At 52.0% G+C, this 23,722-nt stretch overlaps 4 protein-coding genes and 1 pseudogene across 4 annotated transcripts in view; 2 read left to right on the plus strand and 3 right to left on the minus strand.

Moving 5' to 3' along the window:
* The window catches only part of FBXO2 (F-box protein 2), a 122,113-nt gene extending 105,172 nt beyond the window's left edge, over positions 1 to 16,941 (minus strand). The window contains exon 1 of the mRNA XM_050788859.1: positions 16,936 to 16,941. The gene's annotated coding sequence lies outside the window, so the exon portion shown is untranslated. The remainder of the gene's footprint in view (positions 1 to 16,935) is intronic.
* Positions 1 to 23,722, minus strand: part of MAD2L2 (mitotic arrest deficient 2 like 2) — a 407,166-nt gene that overhangs the window by 77,778 nt on the left and 305,666 nt on the right. The gene's annotated exons all lie outside the window — the stretch shown is intronic.
* CLCN6 (chloride voltage-gated channel 6) overlaps positions 1 to 23,722 on the plus strand; it is a 165,558-nt gene that overhangs the window by 71,416 nt on the left and 70,420 nt on the right. The gene's annotated exons all lie outside the window — the stretch shown is intronic.
* On the minus strand, positions 9,255 to 10,182 carry LOC126956968 (splicing factor 3B subunit 4-like; annotated as a pseudogene).
* Positions 10,074 to 23,722, plus strand: part of C1H1orf167 (chromosome 1 C1orf167 homolog) — a 28,302-nt gene continuing 14,653 nt past the window's right edge. The window contains 8 exon segments of the mRNA XM_050789390.1: positions 10,074 to 10,166; positions 11,913 to 12,052; positions 13,750 to 14,966; positions 15,102 to 15,145; positions 15,980 to 16,178; positions 16,877 to 17,031; positions 19,527 to 19,639; positions 20,077 to 20,254. Of these exon segments, the coding sequence (XP_050645347.1) occupies positions 11,983 to 12,052; positions 13,750 to 14,966; positions 15,102 to 15,145; positions 15,980 to 16,178; positions 16,877 to 17,031; positions 19,527 to 19,639; positions 20,077 to 20,254 (1,976 nt within the window). The 5' untranslated portion in view covers positions 10,074 to 10,166; positions 11,913 to 11,982.

A 23,722-nucleotide genomic window follows, 5' to 3' on the forward strand; every position in this document is an offset into this window, starting at 1 on the left:
CAGGGGCGACCTCTTCCTGGTGGCCCCTGTGTCTGGTCACCACTGACTTGGGCTGACACATCCAGAAGTTCCCCAGGGCCCGGGCCCACCCCACGGACAGGTCTGGCGGTTCACAGCTTGCTCTTCTGCCCCTGGGCCCAAAGTGCCAGGGCTTTCCCAGGCCATCCTGGCTTGTCTCTGGCACAGGGTCAAGGCCTAGTGCACAACCCCCACCATTCTCTTGTGTCCATCTGTCAATCAAAAGAGGCTTAGTAGGCCGGGCGCGGTGGCTCAAGCCTGTAATCCCAGCACTTTGGGAGACCGAGACGGGTGGATCACGAGGTCAGGAGATCGAGACCATCCTGGCTAACACAGTGAAACCCCATCTCTACTAAGAAATACAAAAAACTAGCCAGGCGAGGTGGCGGGCGCCTGTAGTCCCAGCTACTCGGGAGGCTGAGGCTGGAGAATGGCGTGAACCCGGGAGGTGGAGCTTGCAGTGAGCTGAGATCCGGCCACTGCACTCCAGCCTGGGCGACAGAGTGAGACTCCGTCTCAAAAAAAAAAAAAAAAAAAAAAAAAAAAAAAAGGAGGCTTAGTACCTGCCTGGTGCCGAGCAGACGGGGCTGCAGTGGTGATCTTGGGAGCCTGCTCTCTCAACCTAGGAGTCTTCCCACCTGGAGGATTACAAACAGGCAAGACCTCTGAAAGAAGGGGACACAGGCCTCTGGGCCAGGAAGGAAGGCTGCTGTGGGGAAGGGGCTGTGCTCCGGGCAGAGGGCTGCTGAGCAGCTGTGGTTGTAAGAAACTGGAAACAGCCTCGCTGTCAGGAGACGGACTTCATTATAGGGAGTATGGACCAGTAAGCCACGGTCCATTCATCGTATGGAGTACAGTGCAGTGAGCCACAGTCCATTCATTATAGGGAGTATTCATTATAGGGAGTGGAGCAGTAAGCCACGGTCCATTCATCGTATGGAGCACAGTGCAGCAGTTACAGCCGATAAACCAGACCTTCTACCAACGTTGGTCCCCTGCAAATGTGAACAAAGCAGATTGCAGAATGACACTGGGATGAATTTTCAAACCTCACAGCAATGCCATATGTTGTTCCTAGGTTTATGTGTGGTTAAATAGTCCAGGTAAAAAGCCTGGACTAGAAGGACACCTGTCAGGTTCATGACTGTAGCCGCCCTGGGTGGAAGAGGGGCGTGACCCAGGGGGAATGGGACTAAGACCCAAGTCTATTTCTCTTGTGTATACAGTGTCCTGGCCCCGGGAGGGCTTGTGTGCCTGCATCATGATGTGTCAGATTCCCAAAGGGAATGAAAAGCCAGGGCAGGGGCCTGGCCCAGGCAATGGGGGCAGATGATGGAACCTGGGCCGCGCACAGAGGAGTGTATCCAGAGACCTTGGTTCCTCATCGTCCCAGGCTCCCAGGTCGAACCGGCTCTGCAGGAGAGGACAGAGGAAAGCTCCTGTCTTGGAGTGTGCCCCAGAAGCAGAGTCTGCGATGAAAGCAAGGGAGCTGGGCTTTCCGGTCATTGGCCAGGAGCTGTTGAGGGAGTGGGAGAGGATGGCTTAGATTTGCAGGCACTGTGTCCCCCTGACCGTGCAGGCAGTCAGAAGCCAGAGGGCCATCAGAGGCAGGCAGACACAGTGGAGGAGGCACCCGTGTGGCTGCTCCTTCCACACAGCGGGCTCCGCAGGGAGAGCTTCTAACAAACAACAAGCGCCCCAGAGCCCACTGTGTGTGAGGCCATGTTCCAGAGGCAGGGGATGCCAGGGTGCGGGAAAAGTTACCCGGGGCATTCCATTTAGCATGAGAAGTTCTAGGCAGTGTGACAGCTAACAAGGCCCGAGGCAGAGAGTGGGTGAGCAGAGGGTTGGGGGGGAGAGAAGAAGACAATGAGGTCAGAAGGTGGCTGGGGTCAGATGTGCAGGCTTAGCAAGTCATTCTGAGGACTCCAGCTCTGACTGAATGAGATGGGAGCCCCTGGAGGGTGTTGGGCAGGGCCAGGCAAGGTCTGCCTTACATCCTATTTCTTTTTTTTTTTTTTTTGAGTCGGAGTCTCACTCTGTCGCCCAGGCTGGAGTGCAGTGGCACCATCTCGGCTCACTGCAAGCTCCACCTCCCGGGTTCACGCCATTCTCCTGCTTCAGCCTCCCAAGTAGCTAGGACTACAGGCGCCCGCCACCATGCCCGGCAAATTTTTTGTATATTTGGTAGAGACGGGGTTTCACCGTGTTAGCCAGGAAGGTCTCCATCTCCTGACCTCATAATCCACCCACCTCGGCCTCCCAAAGTGCTGAGATTACAGGCCTGAGCCACCGCACCCAGCTTTTTGTTTTGTTTTGTTTTGAGACACAGTTATGCTCTTGTTGCCCAGGCTGGAGTGCAATGGTGCGATCTTGGCTCACTGCAGCCGGGTTCAAGCAATTCTTCTGCCTCGACCTTCCAAATAGCTGGGATAATAAGTGCCTGCCACCACGCCTGGCTAATTTTTGTATTTTTAGTAGAGACGGGGTTCACCATGTTGGCCAGGCTGCTCTTGAACTCCTGGCCTCAGGTGATCCGCCTGCCTCAGCCTCCCAAAGTTCTGGGATTACAGTCATGAGCCACTGGGCCTGGCCTGCATTCTAAAAGGACCACCTTGGTGCCTTGGATGGGGATAGAGGTGGGGGTGGTGACAAGTGGTCAACTCTTGGGCACTCTCTGAAGGAAGAGCAACAGGACCTGTGATGGGCTGGATGGAGGAGGCAGAGACGAGCCTGGGACTGTGAGGTGTGGGCCTCACTGGCAGGCTGGAGCTTCCATTAGCCAGGAGGGAGGACATGGGAGGGCAGGTCCAGGATGAGGCCAGGACTTCAGCCATGGATGGGCTGCACTGTGCTAACGAGGCTTTCCAACCAGACATTCTCACCACCTTTTAAAAGGCCCGTGTCTGTAGGGACTTGGAAGTAGGGCACCGTGCAGGTTTATATAGTGTCTGACTTTCTAGAGACTGTCAACCACAGGAGGCAAATTCCTCTTGCCTCTGGTTTCCTGCTGGAGAGGGCTTGTATTAATCTGTTCTCATGCTGCTAATAAAGACATATCCTAGACTGGGTAATCTATAAAGGAAAGAGGTTTAATGGACTCAAAGTTCTTTTTTTTTTTTTTTTTTTTTTTTTTGAGACGGAGTCTTGCTTTGTAGCCCAGGGCTGGAGTGCAGTGGTGCGATCTCGGCTCACTGCAGGCTCCGCCTCCCGGGTTCACGCCATTCTCCTGCCTCAGCCTCCAGAGTAGCTGGGACTACAGGCGCCCGCCACCTCGCCCAGCTAATTTTTTGTATCTTTTAGTAGAGACGGGGTTTCACCGTGTTAGCCAGGATGGTCTTGATCTCCTGACCTCGTGATCCGCCCGTCTCGGCCTCCCAAAGTGCTGGGATTACAGGCTTGAGCCACCGCGCCCGGCTGGACTCAAAGTTCTACATGGCTGGGAAGACCTCACCATTACTAAGGTGGAAGGCAAATGAGGAGCAAAGTCACTTCTTCCATGGCGGCAGGCAAGAGATAGAGCCCGTGCAGGGGAACTCCCATTTATAAAACCATCAGATCTCATGAGACTTATTCACCATCACCAGAACAGTATGGGAGACCACCCCCATGATTTGAGTATCTCTACGTGGCCCCGGTCTTGACACATGGGGATTATTACAATTCAAGGTGAGATTTGGGTGGGGACACAGCCAAACCATATCAGGACTGAAGTCACACTTGTCCAGTTTGCAAATCTATTTCTTGTTTTCACAAAGCTGAGCCTTCCACATGAAGAAGCCAGAGAAGCTGCCCCATGGGAGGTCACTGCCTTCTCCAGTTGACCAGAACTGGACCAGAGCGGCAGTTCTGGACCAGACAGGGCCCCAGCTCAGGCCGGTTCTGAGAGTCTCTAGAATGGCCTGGAAATGCCAGTTCTCACACCGTGTCTCTAAATGGGCTCTGGAGTCAGTGAGCCTTGGATTAAATCCCCTATGCACTCTGTAACTGGCTGTGCAAGAGACACTGTCTCTTAACTTCACTGTGCCTCAGCTTCCTCATCTGCAAATGGGAACAATAATAGTGCCTGACTCGGGTATTAGTGAGGACAGAAAATGGTGTGACATAAGTGTTTAATAAATGTTAGATCTCATTATCTGTACAACTGTGTAATCATTTAGAGAGGGAAGGAGTCCAGGTGGCCTGTGACTGGTACTAGCTGGTTGAGGGCAGGAGTGGCCTGGGGCCTCCCACCCTGGCTGACCTCATTGCTGCCGGACCTGCCCCCAGGTGAGGGGCACCAGAACGTTTCTCCCATTGGACAGACAAGGAAGCTGAGGCCTGCAGCCCTTGGGACTTGGTCAAGGTCCCAGGATGAATGTACAGAGGAGGGGATGGGCGTGAGGAGTGCGGGGCACTTGGGGCCCTACAGCCCTGCCTGGGACCCAGCCCCAGCCTCCGAGGCTGTCTGGATAAAGTAATGTGGTGCCCTCGTGCCTGGGAGGGGAGCTGGAGAGGACTGCGTGGGCCCAAGGCTGGTGTCCCTCTGCTCAGCTTCCACGGGGAAGCCCATGGCACAGTGGCCTGGAGCCTGGCTTTGGGCTCGGCTGCCTAGGCATGGATCCCAGCATCATCAGCTTTGAGCTGTGTGATCTCGGGCAAGTCAATTCATCTCTTTGACCCAATTCTATGAACATTTCTTTTTTTTTTTTTTTTTTTTTTTTTTTTTTTTTTTTTTTTTTTTTTTTTTTTTTTTTTTAGACGGAGTCTCGCTGTCTCTCCCAGGCTGGAGTGCAGTGGCGTGATCTCGGCTCACTGCAAGCTCCGCCTCCCGGGTTCACGCCATTCTCCCGCCTCAGCCTCCCAAGTAGCTGAGACTACAGGCGCCCGCCACCACGCCCGGCTAGTTTTTTGTATTTTTAGTAGAGACGGGGTTTCACCATGTTAGCCAGGATAGTCTCGATCTCCTGACCTCGTGATCCACCCGCCTCAGCCTCCCAAAGTGCTGGGATTACAGGCTTGAGCCACCGCGCCCGGCCTGAACATTTCTTGAGTGCTTTCTACAAGTTCTCAAAAGATTGGAAAATTTTTCAGGAAGTAAAACAGATTTTCCTCACTAGCAACAGAACTCAGGACCCAGTTCTACAGGTGGTCAGGTGCTTTGGTACACACCTCTAAGTCCAGAAACTATCTACAGAGTCAACAGGTTGTCATAAAATATTGTCATATCTAAGATGACAATTCAGTATCACAAATTTGAACTTGAAGGAAACTTAGACTTCCCCTAGCCCAGTGGTTTTAAAAATACTTTATTTCAAGGCCAGGCACAGTGGCTTACGCCTGTAATCCCAGCACTTTGGGAAGCAGGAGGATCACCTGGGGTCAGGAGTTCGAGACCAGCCTGGTCAACATGGCAAAACCACGTCTCTACTAAAATACAAAGACTAGCCAGGCGTGGTGGCTCGTGCCTGTGATCCTAGCTACTTGGGAGGCTAAGGTGGGAGAATCACTTGAACATGAGAGGCAGAGGTTGCAGTGAGCCAAGATCATGCCACTGTACTCCAGCCTGGGTGACAGAGCAAGATTCCATCTTGGAAAAAAAAAAAAAAAAACACAAAGGATAGAGTGAGAAGGAACGATATAAATATAGCCAGAGTTCCTGAAGGAGATGATGGAAGAGAAGCAACATTCAGAGAGATAAGTCAGAATATTTTCCAAAATGGAAAGACAACAAAGCTCAGGTTCAAGAAGCTAAACAATTCCCAAACAGGATAAATAAAAAGAGGCTGGGCGCAGTGGCTCACACCTGTAATCCCAGCACTTTGGGAGGCCAAGGTGGGTGGATCACTTGAGCCCAGGAGTTGGAGACCAACCTGGGCAACATGCTGAAACCCCATCTCTACAAAAGACACAAAAATTAGCCTGGAGTGGTGCCTGTAGTCCCAGCTACTCAGGAGGCTGAGGTGGGAGGATCACCTGAGCCCAGGGAGTCCGAGACTGCAGTGAGCCATGATGGCGCCACTGCACCCCAGCCAGCCTGGATGACAGAGAGTCATTCTAACAGAACATGGTTCAATCACTTCTATACCTTCACCACCTAGAACAGTGTTGGCACCCATGGCACCCAGTTAATGCTTTATCAAAGTTGTAGAATGAATGAATACTTCAGAACACCAAAGACAAAAATTAAGCTCCCAAAAGCAGCCAGACAGAAAAGATATTGTCTCAAAAAGATTGACAATTACTGGCAGCTGATGTCTAAACAGCAAAATAGAAGTCAGAAGACAGTGGAATGATATATTCAAAGTGGTGAGAAAAATAACTGTCAACCTAAAATTATGCACCAGTGAGTTATCTTTCAGGGGTGAGGGTAAAATAAAGATACTAAGAAAAATGACAGTTGAGTTTATCACCCATAGATCTTTGATACAGAAACATCTGAAGAATCTTTTGATGGCACATGGAATTTTTTTCAGAAGGAAGATCTGAGCTGCACAAAGGAAATAGTAAACATGGTTTAGTCTCCCAGACAATAATGTGTAATTCAGGACGATCTGACCAGAAACAGAGTGTGCTGAAGCCCTTTATTTTGACCTAGAAGGAGATTAAATACTGGCAACTTTAGATTTTGTTAAATATATATTTTAAAATATCTTGAAGCCGGGCGCGGTGGCTCATGCCTGTAATCCCAGCACTTTGGGAGACTGAGGTGGGCAGATCACCTGAGGTCAGGAGTTCCAGACCAGCCTGAGCAACTTGGTAAGCCCGATTTCTACTAAAAGTGTAAAAATTAGCCGGGCATGGTGGCAGGCACCTGTAATCCCAGCTACTAGGGAGATTGAGGCATGAAAATTGCTTGAACCCAGGAGGTGGAAGTTGCGGTGAGACAAGATTGCACCACTGCACTCCAGCCTGGGGGATAGAGCAAGACGCTGTCTCTAAATATGTGTGTGTGTGTGTGTGTGTGTGTGTATAGGATAACCACAGAAAGAAAAGATATGAAATGTGCAGTTTCCAAGCCAGTGAAGAGCCGGGGAGGACCTGAAGAAAAAGAAAACCTTGATCAATTCTTAAAACTGCAAGAAAGGAGAAAGATGAAACATTTGGCTACTAGCAAGCACAAAAATAAGATGGTTAAAATAAATATGTCAAAATCATACATTTGTAAGTGAATTAAACTCGAGATACAGGATTGTCAGATCAGATTTTTTTTTTTTTTTTTTTTTGAGACGGAGTCTCGCTCTGTCGCCCAGGCTGGAGTGCAGTGGCCGGATCTCAGCTCACTGCAAGCTCCGCTTCCCGGGTTCACGCCATTCTCCTGCCTCAGCCTCCCGAGCAGCTGGGACTGCAGGCACCCGCCACCTCGCCCGGCTAGTTTTTTTTTTTTTTTTTTTTTTTTTTTGTATTTTTTAGTAGAGACAGGGTTTCACTGGGTTAGCCAGGATGGTCTCGATCTCCTGACCTCGTGATCCGCCCGCCTCGGCCTCCCAAAGTGCTGGGATTACAGGCTTGAGCCACCGCGCCTGGCCAGATCAGATTTTTTTAAATACCAGCTATATTATGCTTACAAATAACAAACCTAAGATTATGGACGTGGGAAGGCTGAAGGTAGAAGGATGAAAAAGTTATATCAGGCAAGTAGGGACCAAAGTGGAACTGGTGGAGTTAATTTGACTTTAAGGCAAAAGGTATTACTAGAGATAAAAGACAGTCAAAACCTAAAGAACAAGCTGAGTGTGGTGGCTCACGCCTGTAATCCCAGCACTCTGGGAGGCTGAGGTGGGTGGATCACCTGGGGTCAGGAGTTCAAGACCAGCCTGGCCAACATAGTGAAACCTGTCTCTACTAAAAATACAAAAAAATTAGCTAGATGTGGTGGCACACGCCTGTAATCCCAGCTACTCCAGAGGCTGAGGTAGGAAACTCTCTTGAATCCAGGAGGCGGAGGTTCCAGTGAACCAAGGTTGTACCACTGCACTCCAGCCTGGGTGGCAAGAGTGAAACTTCTTTTCAAAAAACAAACAAACAAACAAATAAACCTAAAGAACAAAAGCTTCCATCCACCAGGTTTAGGAGGAAAGATTAGACACACAGACCTATGAAGGGAGCAGTAATCACCTCTTCCTCTTCAACAGTTGCTTTAGCATTTAAAAAGTCCTTTGGCATTTATTTGTTAAACATCTGACCCTCACATCAAGCCAGAGAGGTAGGGGAGGTAAGTGTTACCAGTCCCCGACCCTTTTTTTTTTTGAGACGGAGTTTTGCTCTTGTCACCCAGGCTGGAGTGCAGTGGCGCAATCTTGGCTCACTGCAACCTCTGCCTGCCGGGTTCAAGAGATTCTCCTACCTCAGCCTCCCCAGTAGCTGGGACTACAGGCACACGCCACCACCACCCAGCTAATTTTTATATTTTTAGTATAGACGGGGTTTTGCCATGTTGGCCAGGCTGGTCTAGAACTCCTGATCTCAAGTGATCCACTCACCTTGGCCTCCCAAAGTGCTGGGATTATAGGCATAAGCCACCGCATCCAGCCTTTTCTTTTCTTTTTTTCTTTTCTTTTCTTTCTTTCTTCTTTTTTTTTTTTTTTTTTTTTTTGAGATGGAGTCTTGGTCTGTTGCTCAGGCTGGAGTGCAATGGCAGGATCTCGGCTCACTGCAACCCTTGCCTCCTGGGTTCAAGCGATTCTCCTGCCTCAGCCTCCCGAGTAGCTGGGATTACAGGTGCCCACCACCACGCCCAGCTAATTTTTGTATTTTTAGTAGAGACAGGATTTCACCACGTTGGCCAGGCTGGTCTTGAACTTCTGACCTTGTGATCCGTCCACTTCGGCCTCCCAAAGTGCTGGGATTACAGGTGTGAGCCACTGTGCCTGGCCTTTTCTTTCTCTCTCTTTCTTTCTTTCTTTCTTTCTTTCTTTCTTTCTTTCTTTCTTTCTTTCTTTCTTTCTTTCTTTCTTTTCTTTCTTTCTTTCTTTCTTTTTCTTCCTTCCTTCCTCCCTTTTTCTTTTCCTTCCTTCTTTCCTTTCTTTCTTTTTTTAAACAAGGAATTTGTTATAGTTTTATTTTCCTCTGCATTTGCAAAATACTTAGACCAATATGAGAAAGAAATACCTTCTATGGGGAAAAAATGACATTAAAAATGAAGATGGGAAGGCTGAAAAGGGTTAGTGCCTTAGTTGCAAGGAGCTGCAGCATCTCTGGTCCAAGGAATCAAAAAGATATTGGGAAGATATAACAGGAGGAAGAAGAATGTGAATTTACTGAGGGAGAGGGCCCCGAAGTGGGCGTTGAGGGGGAACTGGAGGCTAGGGAGTGGGCCTGGGTGGAGGGAGAGGCCTCCGCTGGAAGCCATAGGGTAGGGGTTGGGGAGAGCCAGTGTATCCACGAGGCGGCATCAGTGGAGGAGGTCCACGCATACTATGGAGGCATAGTACCTGGGTGACCCATGGGAGATCCAGACTGAGGCCCCCTGGGGCACATGCTCATTGAAGGACGTCCAGGATGAGGCATTCCAGGTCGTGATCAGGGTGGGGGCTGCCCCCCAGATCCTGGGGGCCCATCACGGGGGTGTCCTCAGCCATGAGGGCCATGGTGTGCCAGCCATATCTGAGATCCCTGGACGGGGCATCGCACCTATTGGGAATGGGTGAGGATGCGAGTGTCCATGACCTGGATGTCCTGCCCCTGGGGTTCCTGCCAATGGGAGCCGGGGGCATGTCCTGCAGCCTAGGAGGCACAGGTGGTGGGGGCATGGCTAGGGGTATCCCAGGTGTGGGGCGGGGGCTCCAGGAGGCAGCCTTAGGTGTGGGAAGGAGCCAGGAGGAGGCACGCCTGGTGGAGGAAGCCCAGACCCCAATGATGCTGCCACAGGATTCAGGGCAGAGGGTGGAGGAAGTTCCCAGGGACCTGATGGCCAAGAGAAAGTCGCTCATCTTGCACGTGCAAAAGTTGCCCTGAGACCACGTGCCTTGCCTGCGGAGGACCCAGCAAAACCTGTGCCGGAAGTCGGTGGCCTCGCCCACGGCTCAGGGCTGGGCGGGGCCAAGCGCGGGGCAGCACGCTCTGCTCTCCCGCCCACGACCTGCGGGGGTCGTTAGCGGTCCCAGCCCGAGCCCCCTCTAGATTCAAATCCGACTGGGTGAAGGAGGACCCGAGGAGGACCCACGCACGTGAGGGCAGGTCCATGAGGACAGGAAACTGACCTCAGGCTCTTTTGGTGGGAAGAAGAGGGAGGCTGTGAGCCCCCTTAAGTGGACAGGGGTGGGGGTGGAGTGGGAGGGGGGAGTCTGAGGGAGGGGGACGAGGAGCAGAGAAATGGACAGAAGAGCCCGGCGTGAGGGGTGGGGGTGCAGGAAGGTTTCCTGTGGGTTAAGCGGCCTCAAGTCAACTTGGGCAAGAGGGGATGGTGGGGTGGTCCTGGTTAGAGCCTGCGCTGTGGCGCCAGCCCTGGGGCGCCCCTCTGAGGCCCTGGGCGGGGCAGGCAGCCCTTCTAAGCTCACGTCCTCATTTCTAAAACAGGGAACCTAAGTCCCAGGGCTGCGGTGCAGATTAAATGGCAGGACGCCTGCTGAAGGCTGCACGGTGCCTAGGACGGTTGTCATTTATTCAATGCACATTTACAAGCCCCTGCTGGGGGTCAGGCATTGTTCTATGGGCTGCAAATCCAGCAGGGAAAAAACAAAAACAAAAACAAGACCAGCCTGCCCTCGTGTGGCTCCTAGGTCAATGGAGGAAGAAATTCACTAATGTCGTCACTATATTAGGTGGCCGCAAGTGCAGGGCAAAGAGAGTGAGGAGAGGCCAGGTCGCTGCAGTTGGAGAGACAGTGGGCTGGGAGGGCTCACTGTGATGTGGGAGGCAAGACTTGAAGGCAGAAGGGACAGCAGCACAAAGGCCCTGCAGTGAGGGCATGTGTGCCATTTGGAGGAGCAGCCAGGGGGCTGGTGTGTGTGGAGGACAGTGGGCAAGGGGAAGAAGACACTGGGAGCCGGATTAAAGACTTTGCGGAGCTGGGTGTGGTGACTCACGCCTGTACTCCCAACACTTTGGGAGGCCGAGGCGGGCCGATCAGCTGAGGTCAAGAGTTCGAGATCAGCCGGGTCATCATGGCGAAACCCTATCTCTACCAAAAAATACAAAAATTAGGCATGGTGGCATGCGCCTGTGGTTCCAGTTTCTTAGAGGCTGAGGCGGGAGGATCCCTTGAACCCAGGGAGGCAGGCAGAGGTTGCAGTGAGCTGGGATCACGCCATTGTACCAGTCTGGGCGACAAAGTGGGACTCTGTCTCAAAAAAAACAAAAAATTTTGCAGCCTAAGGTATCTTGCAGCTTTTGAGCCATTGCAGCTGGAAAGCAGACAGTCTGTAAACAAATGGGCTTTGTTCCAATGTAACTTTATTCACATAACGGACCACTAGCCCAGGCAGTAATTGCTAACCCCTCGCCTACAGCCTTGAAGGCTCGCAGGGGCATTGAGTGGGCTGGAGAGCCTCTGTGGCATTAGAGTTGAGGCAGGGCATGATCTGATTTCAGTCGGGTGTGAGGACGAGGGCAGAATAAGGGTGACCAGTTGGGAGGTGGCAGATGAGGGCCGCTCACCTCACGAGATGCCTGTTAGACATCTGGGTAGGCGTGGAGGAGGTCGCTGGACCTGCATGGTGAGATCTGTGTGCAGATCAGCCGAGAGGTCTAGGGGGCAGGATGGGGCAGCATTTGACCTGGACACTTACCATGGAAAGAGGGGTGATAAGTAGGGCAGGGAGAGGAGCCCCTGAGAGACCAGAACAGTGAGGGGCAAGCCCCAGGCAGCTGGGACCAGGCCAAGAGCAGCCAGGAGTACTGTTAAAGGGAAGGGGTAGGGATCAGAATGGGGTGGGGTTGAATGAGAGCCAGGGCAACCTGTCCTCTCCCCGCAGGGCCCATCTTATTAAACAGACCAGGCCACTCACTGTGGGGTGGACCAAGGACACCCCTGTCCCTGAGCCCATGGAGCTAAGGTCTGATGCCAGCCACAAGGAGAATGTGTCCCCAAAGCCTGCAGTGCTCCTGAAGCCAGGCAAGAGGCTTAGAGGGCCTGGATGGGAGGTTACAGGAGCAGGGCCCGTCTCGGTATTGGCCCAGAACCCCTCTCCCAGGCAGGCCAGCCTATAGGGCCTGGCTAATTCCACAGATCAGCCACCATGGTCGGCGGCACATAGAACAGTTTTCCCAGCCTGGGGCCTAAGGAGCAGGGGTCTTGGGAAAGTAAGGTCAGGAAGAGAGGGGACCAGGAGTAGGCCTGGTTGGTGCCCCTGGCTAAGATGGGGCCCCCACAGGTCAGCCAGTACCAGGGGCGGTGGGCTGGGAACATCCCTGCTCAGGCTGCTGAGGCTTTAAGAAAGTCACAGAGAGCCGGGAGTGGTGGCTCATGCCTGTAATCCCAGAACTTTGGGAGGCCGAGGCGGGTGGATCACCTGAGGTCAAGGGTTCAAGACCAGCCTGGCCAACATGGTGAAACCCCGTCTCTACAAAAATACAAAAGTTAGCCGGGCATGATGGTGGGTGCCTGTAATCCCAGCTACTTGGGAGGCTGAGGTGGGAGAATCACTTGAACCCGGGAGGCGGAGGTTGTACTGGGCGACAGAGCAAGACTCCCTCTCAAAAAAAAAGGAAGCCACACAGCTGGGCCAGCCAAGAAGGGGAGCAGGCCGGGCGCGGTGGCTCAAGCCTGTAATCCCAGCACTTTGGGAGGCCGAGACGGGCGGATCACTAGGTCAGGAGATCGAGACCATCCTGGCTAACACAGTGAAACCCCGTCTCTACTAAAAAATACAAAAAACTAGCCGGGCGAGGTGGCGGGCGCCTGTAGTTCCAGCTACTCAGGAGGCTGAGACAGGAGAATGGCCCGAACCCGGGAGGCGGAGCTTGCAGTGAGCTGAGATCCGGCCACTGCACCCCAGCCTGGGCGACAGAGCGAGACTCCGTCTCAAAAAAAAAAAAAAAAAAAAAAAAAAAGAAGGGGAGCAGCCCAAGAACAAATGTGGATTCTTGAATTCACATCCCAGTTTCTTCGTGTTCCAGCTGTGTGACCATGAGGCAAGTTGCTTGACCTCTCTGAGCTTTAGTTCCCATCCACAAAGGCAGCAACTTTTATGGCCCACTCTGCCTGCCAGGCCCTGCGCCCAGAGCCTCCCGGGACCTCATCCATCCCCACGAGGACTCTGCCTGTGGAGTGGGCTTAGGGGCTGGGGAGGGCCTCCAAGGCCCTTCTCCGTGTTCCCAGAGCAGCTCACCTTTACCCACTGCTCTATGGGGTCTTGCTTTCACCCCAGACCACTGCCCCCACCACCTCTTTGCTCAAGCCAGAAATCAAGGAGTCCCCCTTGATTCTTTCTTTTTTCCCCTTTACCTGACTCCCCCAAGCCTGCTGGCTGCACCTCTGAAGCTTGTCTGAATCTTCTCTTTACCCATCTGCTACCCCCGATCCCAGCCACCATCATCTCTCTCCTGGGACCCCCTCAACTACCTCCTAAATATCTCTCTGCTTCCCTCTGTCCAGCTCCAAGAACCCCCCACTTCAAGAGCCCCAGGGACTGCCCATCGCTTCACCTAGGGAGACAGAGCTGGCAGCAGACCCCGGAAGTCTTAGCTCCCTCCCGCTGCTAGGGCCCCGTCCCCTCCCTGGCTCTGAGGCCTGGACAGCTCCACCTGTCCCACCTGAGTGCCGGCCACCCAAGTCCTCCCCCAAGGCATGACTGTCTCTCCTCTCTTTAGAGCAACGAAGATTCCGGAGGAGCCTGGGCATCAGCCTGAGCAGTAGACATGACCAGTGGGTGCCCGGGTGCCAGGTGGAGAGGGGAGGGCGTGCTGCCACACCCTCCCCAGGGGCGGTGCTAGACCAGGAGCCCTGCCGAGTCCAGACCAACCTGGCCAGCCCTGGTCCCCGCCTGGGCCTAGCCCTGAAGGACACGACTGGCCGACTGGTAAATTCAAGCGTCTGGCAACAGAGCAACCTGCAGCCTCCAGCCCAGAGGTGCCAAGGGAAGGCTCGAGAGTTTGCCATTCAGCAGAGCAACCTGAGCAGCAGGGAGACCAGCAGCCCCCACCTCTGCCCAGAGCCTGGGGGGAGCTTTGGGCCCCACAAGCTGCCCTGGGGTCGTTTCCTATCCCAGGAGCCACTGGCTCGCCCATCTCCCTGTCTGAGGCAGTCCAGGCTGCCGGCCCCAGGCACCCCTAGCGGGGACTTCAGGCCCACTGAAGCCTTTGCCCCTCTTGATGGGCGCACACGGCCAGGCCTCAGATTCTGGGGTGGCCTGGGGAGCTGGAGGTCCAGGCTGGTGGGGGAGCCTCTCACCCTGGAGGACCTGGCTATCCCCAGTCAGAACCAGACTCGGGCCCCATCCCATGCTGCCATCCAGCAGCTGCTGGCTTCTGTACGTTGCCTGGAGCAGGAGGCAGCCAGACTCAGGTGCCAGGCACCCCAGGAACCTCCCCGTGCTGTGCAGCAGGACCTCTGGACCAGCAGTGGCCAGCCACTCTCCGCCCACCAGCCTCTCCTTGCTTCCTGGGATGAGAGGCGGAGATGCCTTCGAGGCCAAAGGAAAACTGCAGCTTTCTTGAAGACCCCGGCTAGTCTCTCAGACTCTTGGGCACAAAGCAAGCTAATGTCACCTGAGACCACTCTGGGGACACTGACTGGGGATTCCCTTAATCCTGGGCAGGGGCTCCCTCCCGCCCACCCCCTAGGGTCAGGGGACAGCTGCTCCCCCACGTCTCCAGATGGCAGGGCACAGAAGGGTGACCCCAGTCTCCCTCAAGGGGTGGGAAGCAGGGGGGCCGGCCCCTGTTCCTCAGCCTTCTCCAACACAGCCTGGGGAATCCCACCCAAGCAGAAAGGAGAGGAGGGGTCCCCGAGGGAGCGGGTCCACAGGGAGGAGGAGAGGACGGCTTTCCATCTGCCAGACACAATCTCAGCGAGCAATGCCTCGAAGGTAGAGGCTGGGGGAGGCTGGAGGTGGGGTGGGGGGCGGGGGGCGTTGCTCCGGGGCAGGGAGGCTCGGCAGGGGGTGCCTTGTCCTGCCTGCTGCTCGGCCTGAGAACTGTGTTATGTACTCTTGCTTTCCCAGAACAAGGCACAAAACATTGTAGCCCCAGAGTCTGAGGCAACCTGGTGAGCCCATGGCGGGGTGGGGACAGGGGTTGGAGCGGGGGGGACACATGCTCAGGACTGTGCTTCCATTTGCCTGTGCGAACGGAGATGAGGGCCTGATGGAGATGAGGCAGGGTTTCAAGGAAGAGGAACTTATTTCCTGTCCCTGCTGGGGAATGAAGGGAGCCTCCAGGGCCCCAGGGACGAGAATGAAGGGATGCTTGTGGGTTTAGGGCACTCAGTGTCCTGAACTTCCGAGGCTACCCTGGGTTTTTGGCAAAGAGGGCAATCTCTGGCTGGATGCAGTGACTCCTGCCTGTAATCTCAACACTTTGGGAGACTGAGGCAGGCAGATTGCTTGAGCTCAGGAGTTCAAGACCAGCCTGAGCAACATAGCAAAACCCTGTCTCTACAAAAAAAAAAAAAAAAAAAAAAATTTACAAAAATCAGCCGGGTGTGGTGGTGCACGTCTGTAGTCTCAGCTACGCGGAAGGCTGAGGTGGGAGGGTCGCTTGAGCCCAGGAGGTCGAGGCTGCAGTGAGCCATTATCATGCCACTGCACTCCAGCCTGGGTGACAGAGCAAGACTCTGTCTCAAAATTATATATATATATATATATATAAAAGAAATAAAGATGGCATTCTCCGACCCCCAGGGCCTTGCTTGTGTGGGGTTTCCAAGTCCAGCCATCAGTAAGAGGGAAGTTCTTCCAGTCTGCAGTGTGTTACTTCTGTTGTGGTGTGGGTCACCACCCGACTGATTGCAGGAAAGGCATCTCGGAGGGTATCCAGCCACTGGGCTCTCCCTGGGGATAGGAGGGCAGTCCACCCCTGATCAGCCGTGGTCTGCCCCCAGCTGGCAGCTGTTGTCCAGATGTTTTCGATCCTGGAGGCACTTGGTGAAGAGGCAGTCGGATCCAGTGGTGGCAGCAGTGGCACTGGGCCGCTGGCAGCTGTTGCGAAAGGGCCTTCAGGCCCTGTGGCTCCGGGAGGCTCAGCTGGAGGCAGCATGCGGGCAGTACACAAAGATTCTGCTGGCCTGGAGCTTCCGAGAGGTCAGGAGTCCCCAGGTTGGGCCAGGGGGCTGTGTGAAGCACTAGTGTGTCTGGGGAGGAGACTCAGCCTATGGAGAGGGCACCCACTGGGCATAGGTTGCACCTCATGAATGATCAGCAGTAGATCGTGTAGTTGTGAGTCCACACACCCGAATCAGCTCTGCCTAAGTTCAAATCCTGCCCCCTCTACCACTTGCTAGCTGTGTGACCTTGGGCAAGTTACCTAACCTCACTGTGCCCCAGTCTCTTTCTCTCTAAAATGGGATGATGATAATAATAGTACATACCTCTCTCAGGGTCATTGTGAGAGTAAATTAATAAGAGACTCAGAACACTGCCTAGCGTACAGCAAGCTAGTAGATAAGTGGCTGCTATTTTTTATTAGTGGTTTGCCAGCCAGGGCTGGGAGGGAGTATCTGTGTCCTTCCCTCCTTGGGAAAGGGGTACTCTGAGAGGGGTCCAGTCCCAGCTTTCGTCTTCTAAGGAAAGTGTTGCCTCTTGGGATGCATCTCTCTGTATTTGTTCATTCATTCATTCCTTCATGCCCAAAGAAGGAACGAATAGGCAGAGTAATGGTTAAGACCACAGGCTGTGGAATCTGATAGGCGTGTGTTACTCCTGTCCCCTCCCCTGCCTGGTGTTTCCTTGGGAGGCAGATTCAAGGCCAACATCTCCTTTCCCCTTCTCTCTTGAGCCAGTGGAGAAACCTGGCTTTACAGCAGAAACAAGTACAGCCCCACATGCAGGCTGGGCCAGGGTCCCCGCCCTCCAGGAGAGCCCAGGGCCAAGGCCCCTCCTTGGGAAGAAGCACAGTGGCGGACCTCTCCCAGAGAAGCAGGCTGGAACACATCAGGTTGGTCAGCGTGGCCTGGGAAGCTGGTGGCCTTCCATCTCCCGCTTCCTGCCTTACCCCCACTACTTCCTCATCCCCACAAAAGAATGGGAATGAAATAAGCAGATGTGGGCAAAGATTAATGCAAAAAAGATGTCCATCACGGCATCATTTATAATTGTAAAAACTTCAGAACAGCCAGGCATGGTGGCTCACGCCTGTAATCCCAACACTCTGGGAGGCCTCGGCCAGGAGTTAGACAGCAGCCTGGGCAACATAGCGAGACCCCGTCTCTAGCAAAAAAATGTAAACATTTAGCCAGGCATGGGGGCGTGCTTGTAGTCCCAGCCACTCTAGAGGCTGAGGCAGGAGGATCACTTGAGGCCAGGAAATCAAGACTGCAGTGAGCTATGATCATGCCACTGCACTCCAGCCTGGGCAACAGGGCAAGATCCTGTCTCAAAAAAAATAAGCTGAAAAGCAGCCTGAATGCTCAACAGTGAGTGAGGAAATGATGGTTTGACCATGTAATGAACGATTAGCAACCATCCAATATGATGTTTAGGAAGATTTTTTATTGGTTTTGTTTCCAATCATAGCAGTAATGCATGCTCAATTTGAAAAATATTCCAAATAGTCGGAAGTATATTAATTAACTTGAAAGCTTCATCCTCTCATAGCCCCCTCCCTGGAAGTATTTTTATGAATATTTGCAAAAAATAAAAAATAAAAAATAAATTAAAAAAATAAAAAAAAGAATATTTGCATAGCATTTTTAAAAACAAGGGAAAATAGTGTGGCAATGTTAAATTTTTCTTAAAGGAGCATAAAAATGTATCAAAAATATTTTTCCCAACCACATAGTTGCATAGAAACCACACAGTGCATAGAAAAAGGACCAGAAGGAAAAAAAAAAAAAAACGAAAATGTGCAATGCGAAGCCTAACACTGCTGAACCATACACTTAAGGAGGCGGAGCTTGCAGTGAGCCAAGATCTCACCACCACACTCCAGCCTGGGCGACACAGCGAGACTCTGTCTCAAAAAAAAAAAAAAAAAAATGGTTACAATGGTAAACTTTCTGACATGTATTTTACCACAATTAAGGAGTGAAAAATAAATATTTAATTGAAAAATACTAAAATGGAAACTATGCTTATCTCTGGAGCAGTGGGATTAAAGTCGGTTATTTTTTTCTTTTCTTTTCTTTTCTTTTTTTGCCCAGGCTGGAGTGCAGTGGAACAATCTTGCTTACTGCAACCTCCATCTGGGTTCAAGCAATTCTTCCGCCTCAGCCTCCTACGTAGCTGGGATTACAGGCACACACCACCACGCCCGGCTGATTTTTTTTCTTTTTTTTTCTTTTTTTTTTTTTTTTTTTATTTTTTTTTTAGTAGAGATAAGGTTTCGCCATGTTGGTCAGACTGGTCTTAAACTCCTGGCCTCAAGTGATCTGCCTGCCTCAGCCTCCCAAAGTGCTGGGATTACAGGTGTGAGCCACTGCGCTTGGCCTCTGGTTATATTTTTCTTTATTTCCCCAATTTTCTACTATAGTTGGGTATTTTTTTTTTTTTTTTGAGACGGAGTCTTGCTCTGTCGCCCGGGGTGGAGTGCACTGGCCGGATGTCAGCTCACTGCAAGCTCCGCCTCCCGAGTTTACGCCATTCTCCTGCCTCAGCCTCCCGAGTAGCTGGGACTACAGGCGCCCGCCACCTCGCCCGGCTAGTTTTTTGTAGTTTTTAGTAGAGACGGGGTTTCACCGTGTTAGCCAGGATGGTCTCGATCTCCTGACCTCGTGATCCGCCCGCCTCGGCCTCCCAAAGTGCTGGGATTACAGGCTTGAGCCACCGCGCCCGGCCATTTTTTTTTTTAAACAGAGCATTGCTCTGTCACCCAGGCTGTAGTACAGTAGTGCGATCTCTGCTCACTACCACCTGTGCCACCCAGGCTTAAGCAATTCTCATGCCTCAGCCTCCCGAGTAGCTGGGACTACGAGTGTGTGCCACCGCACTGGCTAATTTGTGTGTGTGCATGTGTTTAAATATATATATATATAAAAAATATATATAAAAAATCTTTTTTCTTTTTTTGTAGTAGAGATGGGTTTCACTATGTTAGCCAGGCTGGTCTCAAACTCCTGGCTTCAAGTGATCTGTCCGCCTCAGCCTCCTAAAGTCCTGGGATTACAGGTGTGAGCCACCACACCTGGCCATGTTCTTGTTTTTAAATTGAACAAATGTATTTAAATAATTATTTAAATGATATTTATTTTAATACATGTTTGTTGTTTAAAAAAAATCCAAATAGTGTTAAAGAGAATAAATCAAGAGCAGAACCTCCCCCCAGCAATAGCTTTTAAATCTGACATAAAATGAACTGTCCAGAAGAGGATGGGGGACTCAGAGCCCCCTGCTCCCAAGGGCAGACCACATCTGCCTGGGGTAGGGTGGACAGGTTGGGACCGTGTGCCCTCCCTCCCGGGTCATCGGCTTCTCTCTGGGCAACTTCACTTTTAGTCCAGGAAGTCTGAGGGAGGAGGAGAGAGCTCAGTGGCTTCTGTCACATCCTGGGCAGAGAACAGACAGCAGAGATGAGAGAGTCCAGATACTGGAGGCCCTGCAACTGGCGGGTGAGATGTGGGGTGCTGGGAAAGCAGGGAGGTGGAGCCTGGACATGCAGGGCCTGAGCTCCGTACTGGGCAGGGGCGGGGGACCCAGTTTGAGTGAATGTTTATTGTGCATCTGCTTTGGCACATTCCCAGAGACACTCTCATTTGAGCCTCACAGTGACCCCCAAGAGGAATTGTGCCCATTTTACGGATGGGAAACTGAGGCACAGAGAAGTTAAGCAACTAGTTTGAGGACACACAGCATGAGAGGAGCACAGCCTGCATTTCTGGGCTGATACGCTGATGCAGGCCCACACCGGAGGCTGGAGTATTGGAGCTAGATTTAACTTACTCAGAGATGGGGGAGACGGGCACCCCACGTGTCAGGGGCCCCTCCTGGCTCGGATCCTCCCGTCTGCTTACTCTCTCTTTTCTCTCCCTCCTCCCTGCCTCCTTAGTCTTCTTCCTGTGGTGCCAACAGAAGGAACGGGCCAGACAGCAGAAGGAGAGTCTGCGGAAGGCCACCAGGGCCACACAGACGACAGGGAGCTTCCCCCATGCCTGGCACTTTACTGCTGCAGGTGCAGCCTGGGTGGCGCCACTGAGCCCCCAGCACCAGAGAGCTTGGCTGTGCAGGTAGGACACCCTTCCCTTTTTTTTTGAGATGGGGTCTCACTCTGTCACGTAGGCTGGAGTACAGTGGCACCATCTTGCTCACTGCACCCTCCACCTCCCTGGCTCAAGCGATCCTCCCACCTCAGCTTCCCAAGTAGCTGGGACCATAGGCACGCGCCACCATGCCCAGCTAATTTTTTGTATTTTTAGTAGAGACAGGGTTCCACCATGTTGCCCAGGCTGGTCTCGAACTCCTGACCTCAAGTGATCTGCCCACCTTGGCCTCCCAAAGTGCTGGGAATCCAGGCGTGAGCCAGCGTGCCTGGCCCCCACTTCCCTTTAAGTCAGCTCTTAACTCCTAGTATTGAGAGACAAGGATGCAAATGGGAAGTGAAAGCAGCCATCGACTGAGCATGCCTAGAACATGCTAGCCGGCCCCACTGGCTGGGATTTGGTTATAAGCAAAGCTTAGTCCCAGCTTCCCACCTCTTCCCATCATCACAGTGGAACCCATGGCTGGTGGGGGAACAGACAGGAAACTGGCAGTCCCAAGGGTGTATGTGAGTACCACCTGGCTTAAGTGTTGTGAAGAGAAGGAACACAGATCTATGAGTTTCTTTTTTTGCTTCCTGGTGGTTAACTTTTTATTATGGGGCATTATTATTATTATTATTATTTGAGACAGAGTCTCGCTCTGTCACCCAGGTTGGAGTGCAGTGGCACGATCTCGGCTCACTGCAACCTCCACCTCCCGGGTTCAAGCGATTCTCCTGCCTCACCTCATAAGTAGCTGGGATTACAGGCACATGCCACCATGCCCAGCTAATTTTTTTTTGTATTTTTAGCAGAGTCGGGGTTTCACCATATTAGTCAGGCTGGTTTCGAACTACTGACCTCAGGTGATCCACCTACTTCAGCCTCCCAAAGTGCTTGGGATTACAGGCATGAGCCACCACGCCCGGCCTGTGGGGCATATTTTTTTTCTTTTTTTTTTTTTTTGAGACGCAGTCTCGCTCTGTCACCCAGGCTGGAGTGCAGTGGCGGATCTCAGCTCACTGTAAGCTCCGCCTCCCGGGTTTACACCATTCTCCTGCCTCAACCTCCCGAGTAGCTGGGACTACAGGCGCCCGCCACCTCGCCCGGCTAGTTTTTTGTATTTTTTAGTAGAGACGGGGTTTCACTGTGTTAGCCAGGAAGGTCTCGATCTCGTGACCTAGTGATCCGCCTGTCTCAGCCTCCCAAAGTGCTGGGATTACAGGCTTGAGCCACCGCGCCCGGCCCTGTGGGGCATTTTTATCTTACTCAAAAGTAGAGCAGATAGGATAATAAACCCCAGCGCACCAATTACCCAGCTTCAACAAAATCAGCCTCTCTTGAAGCTTGTTTCATATGTACTCCAAATACATCCCCCGCTCCAAATTATTTTGAGGCAAATCCCATGCATTATACCATTTCATCCATAAATACTTTTGCATGCCTCTCTAAAAGATAAGGACTCTTTAGAAACATAACCATTGGCCAGGCGCAGTGGCTCATGCCTGTAATCCCAGCACTTCGGGAGGCCGAGGCAGGTGGATCACTTGAGGTCAGGAGTTCGAAACCAGCCTGACCAACATGGTGAAACCCTCGTCTCTACTAAAAATACAAAAATTTATCGAGCGTAATGATGAACACTTGTAATCCCAGCTACTCGGGAAGCTGAGGCACAAGAATTGCTTGAACCCGGGAGGCAGAGGTTGCAGTGAGCTGAGATCATGCCACTGCACTCCAGCCTAGGCGACAGAGTGAGACTCTATCTCAGAAATAAATAAATAAATAAATAAATACATAACCACAATACCACTCTCACACCTGAAAAATAATGAAACAACTGTTCCTTAATACTCACGAATTATCTGGCCAGTATTCACATTTCCAATTGTTTTGCAAGTATATATTGTGTTAGAGTTTGCAATAAGGTCCACGTATGGCAGTTGGTTGATAAGTCATTCAAGTCTTTTAATTTTTAATTAAAAAAAAAAAAATTTAGCCGGGCGCAATGGCTCAAGCCTGTAATCCCAGCACTTTGGGAGGCTGAGATGGGCGGATCATGAGGTCAGGAGATCAAGACCATCCTGGCTAACACAGTGAAACCCCGTCTCTACCAAAAAAAAAAAAATACAAAAACCTAGCTGGGCGTGGTGGCGGGCACCTGTAGTCCCAGCTACTCGGGAGGCTGAGGCAGGAGAATGGCGTAAACCCGGGAGGTGGAGACTGCAGTGAGCTGAGATCCGGCCACTGCACTCCAGCCTGGGCGACAGAGCGAGACTCCATCTCAAAAAAAAAATTTTAGAGACAGGGTCTTACTCTGTCATCCAGGCTGGAGTACCGTGGTGCAATCATGACTCACTGTAGCCTCAAATTCCTAGGCTCAAGGGATCTTCTCATCTCTGCTTCCAAGTAGCTGGGACTATAGGTGCCACCACACCTGGCTAATTTTTAAATTTTTTGTAGAGATTTAATTTTTTGCCATGTTGCCCAGGCTGGCCTCGAACTCCTGGACTCAAGCGATTCACCCACCTTGGCCTCCCAAAGTGCTGAGATTACAGGTGTGAGCTACCATGACTGGCGAATTTTAAAAATTTTTGGTAGAGACAGAGTCCCACTGGTGAGCCATGATCGCACCACTGCACTCCAGCCTGAGCTCAAGCAATCCTCCCACCTCAGCTTCCCCTGAGTGCTGGGATTATAGGTGTGAGCCACCATGCCCAGCCTGTTAAAATCTTTATAATAGGCTCCCCTTCATTTTTTTTTTTTTCATTGCATGTTATTTGTTGAAGAAACTAATTTGCTTGCCTGCTAGTTTCTCACTCTTTGCATTTTGCTGACTACATCCCCCAGTGTAGTTTTCCGTGAGAACTTTTAGCATAGCAAGCTGACCTAGACCAAGGTTCGGTGTCTATGTGAAGGATGAAGAGTTGCCTGGTGGAGGGAGATCAGAGAAGGGTAGAGTGTTCAGAGGCCTCTGGCCAGGAGGGTAAGATCCTGAGGTGTAGCAGAGCCGAATTGGAGCCTTGTTAGTACAGGGTAGGGGGGCTGAGGGTAGTTGAAGATGAGATTGGAAAAATCTGTGGGGGCCTTGTTGGCCATGGGGAGGGGTTGAAATTTGATGGTAGAGCAAGGAGGCTACCACTGGAGGATTAGCAGGCGACTATGATGATTTGATTTGAGATTGGAAAAACACCACTGGGTTACGGAATAGGAAATGACTGGAGGAGGCTGAGGTGGATGCAGGGAGGCCAGGTCAGAGGCTGCTGAGGCCACCGCGCTGCCAGAGGTGACAGTGTCATGGCCTGAGCAGGTGACGTGCGATGCATCTTCAAAGCAGCCCCGTTTTACAGATGAGAAAACAGAGACTTGGCCGGGCACGGTGGCTCAAGCCTGTAATTCTAGCATTTTGGGAGGCCAAGGTGCCTGGATCACTTGAGGTCAGGAGTTCAAGACCAGCCT

This window comes from Macaca thibetana, chromosome 1, assembly GCF_024542745.1.
Source record: "Macaca thibetana thibetana isolate TM-01 chromosome 1, ASM2454274v1, whole genome shotgun sequence".
Lineage (NCBI taxonomy): Eukaryota > Metazoa > Chordata > Mammalia > Primates > Cercopithecidae > Macaca > Macaca thibetana.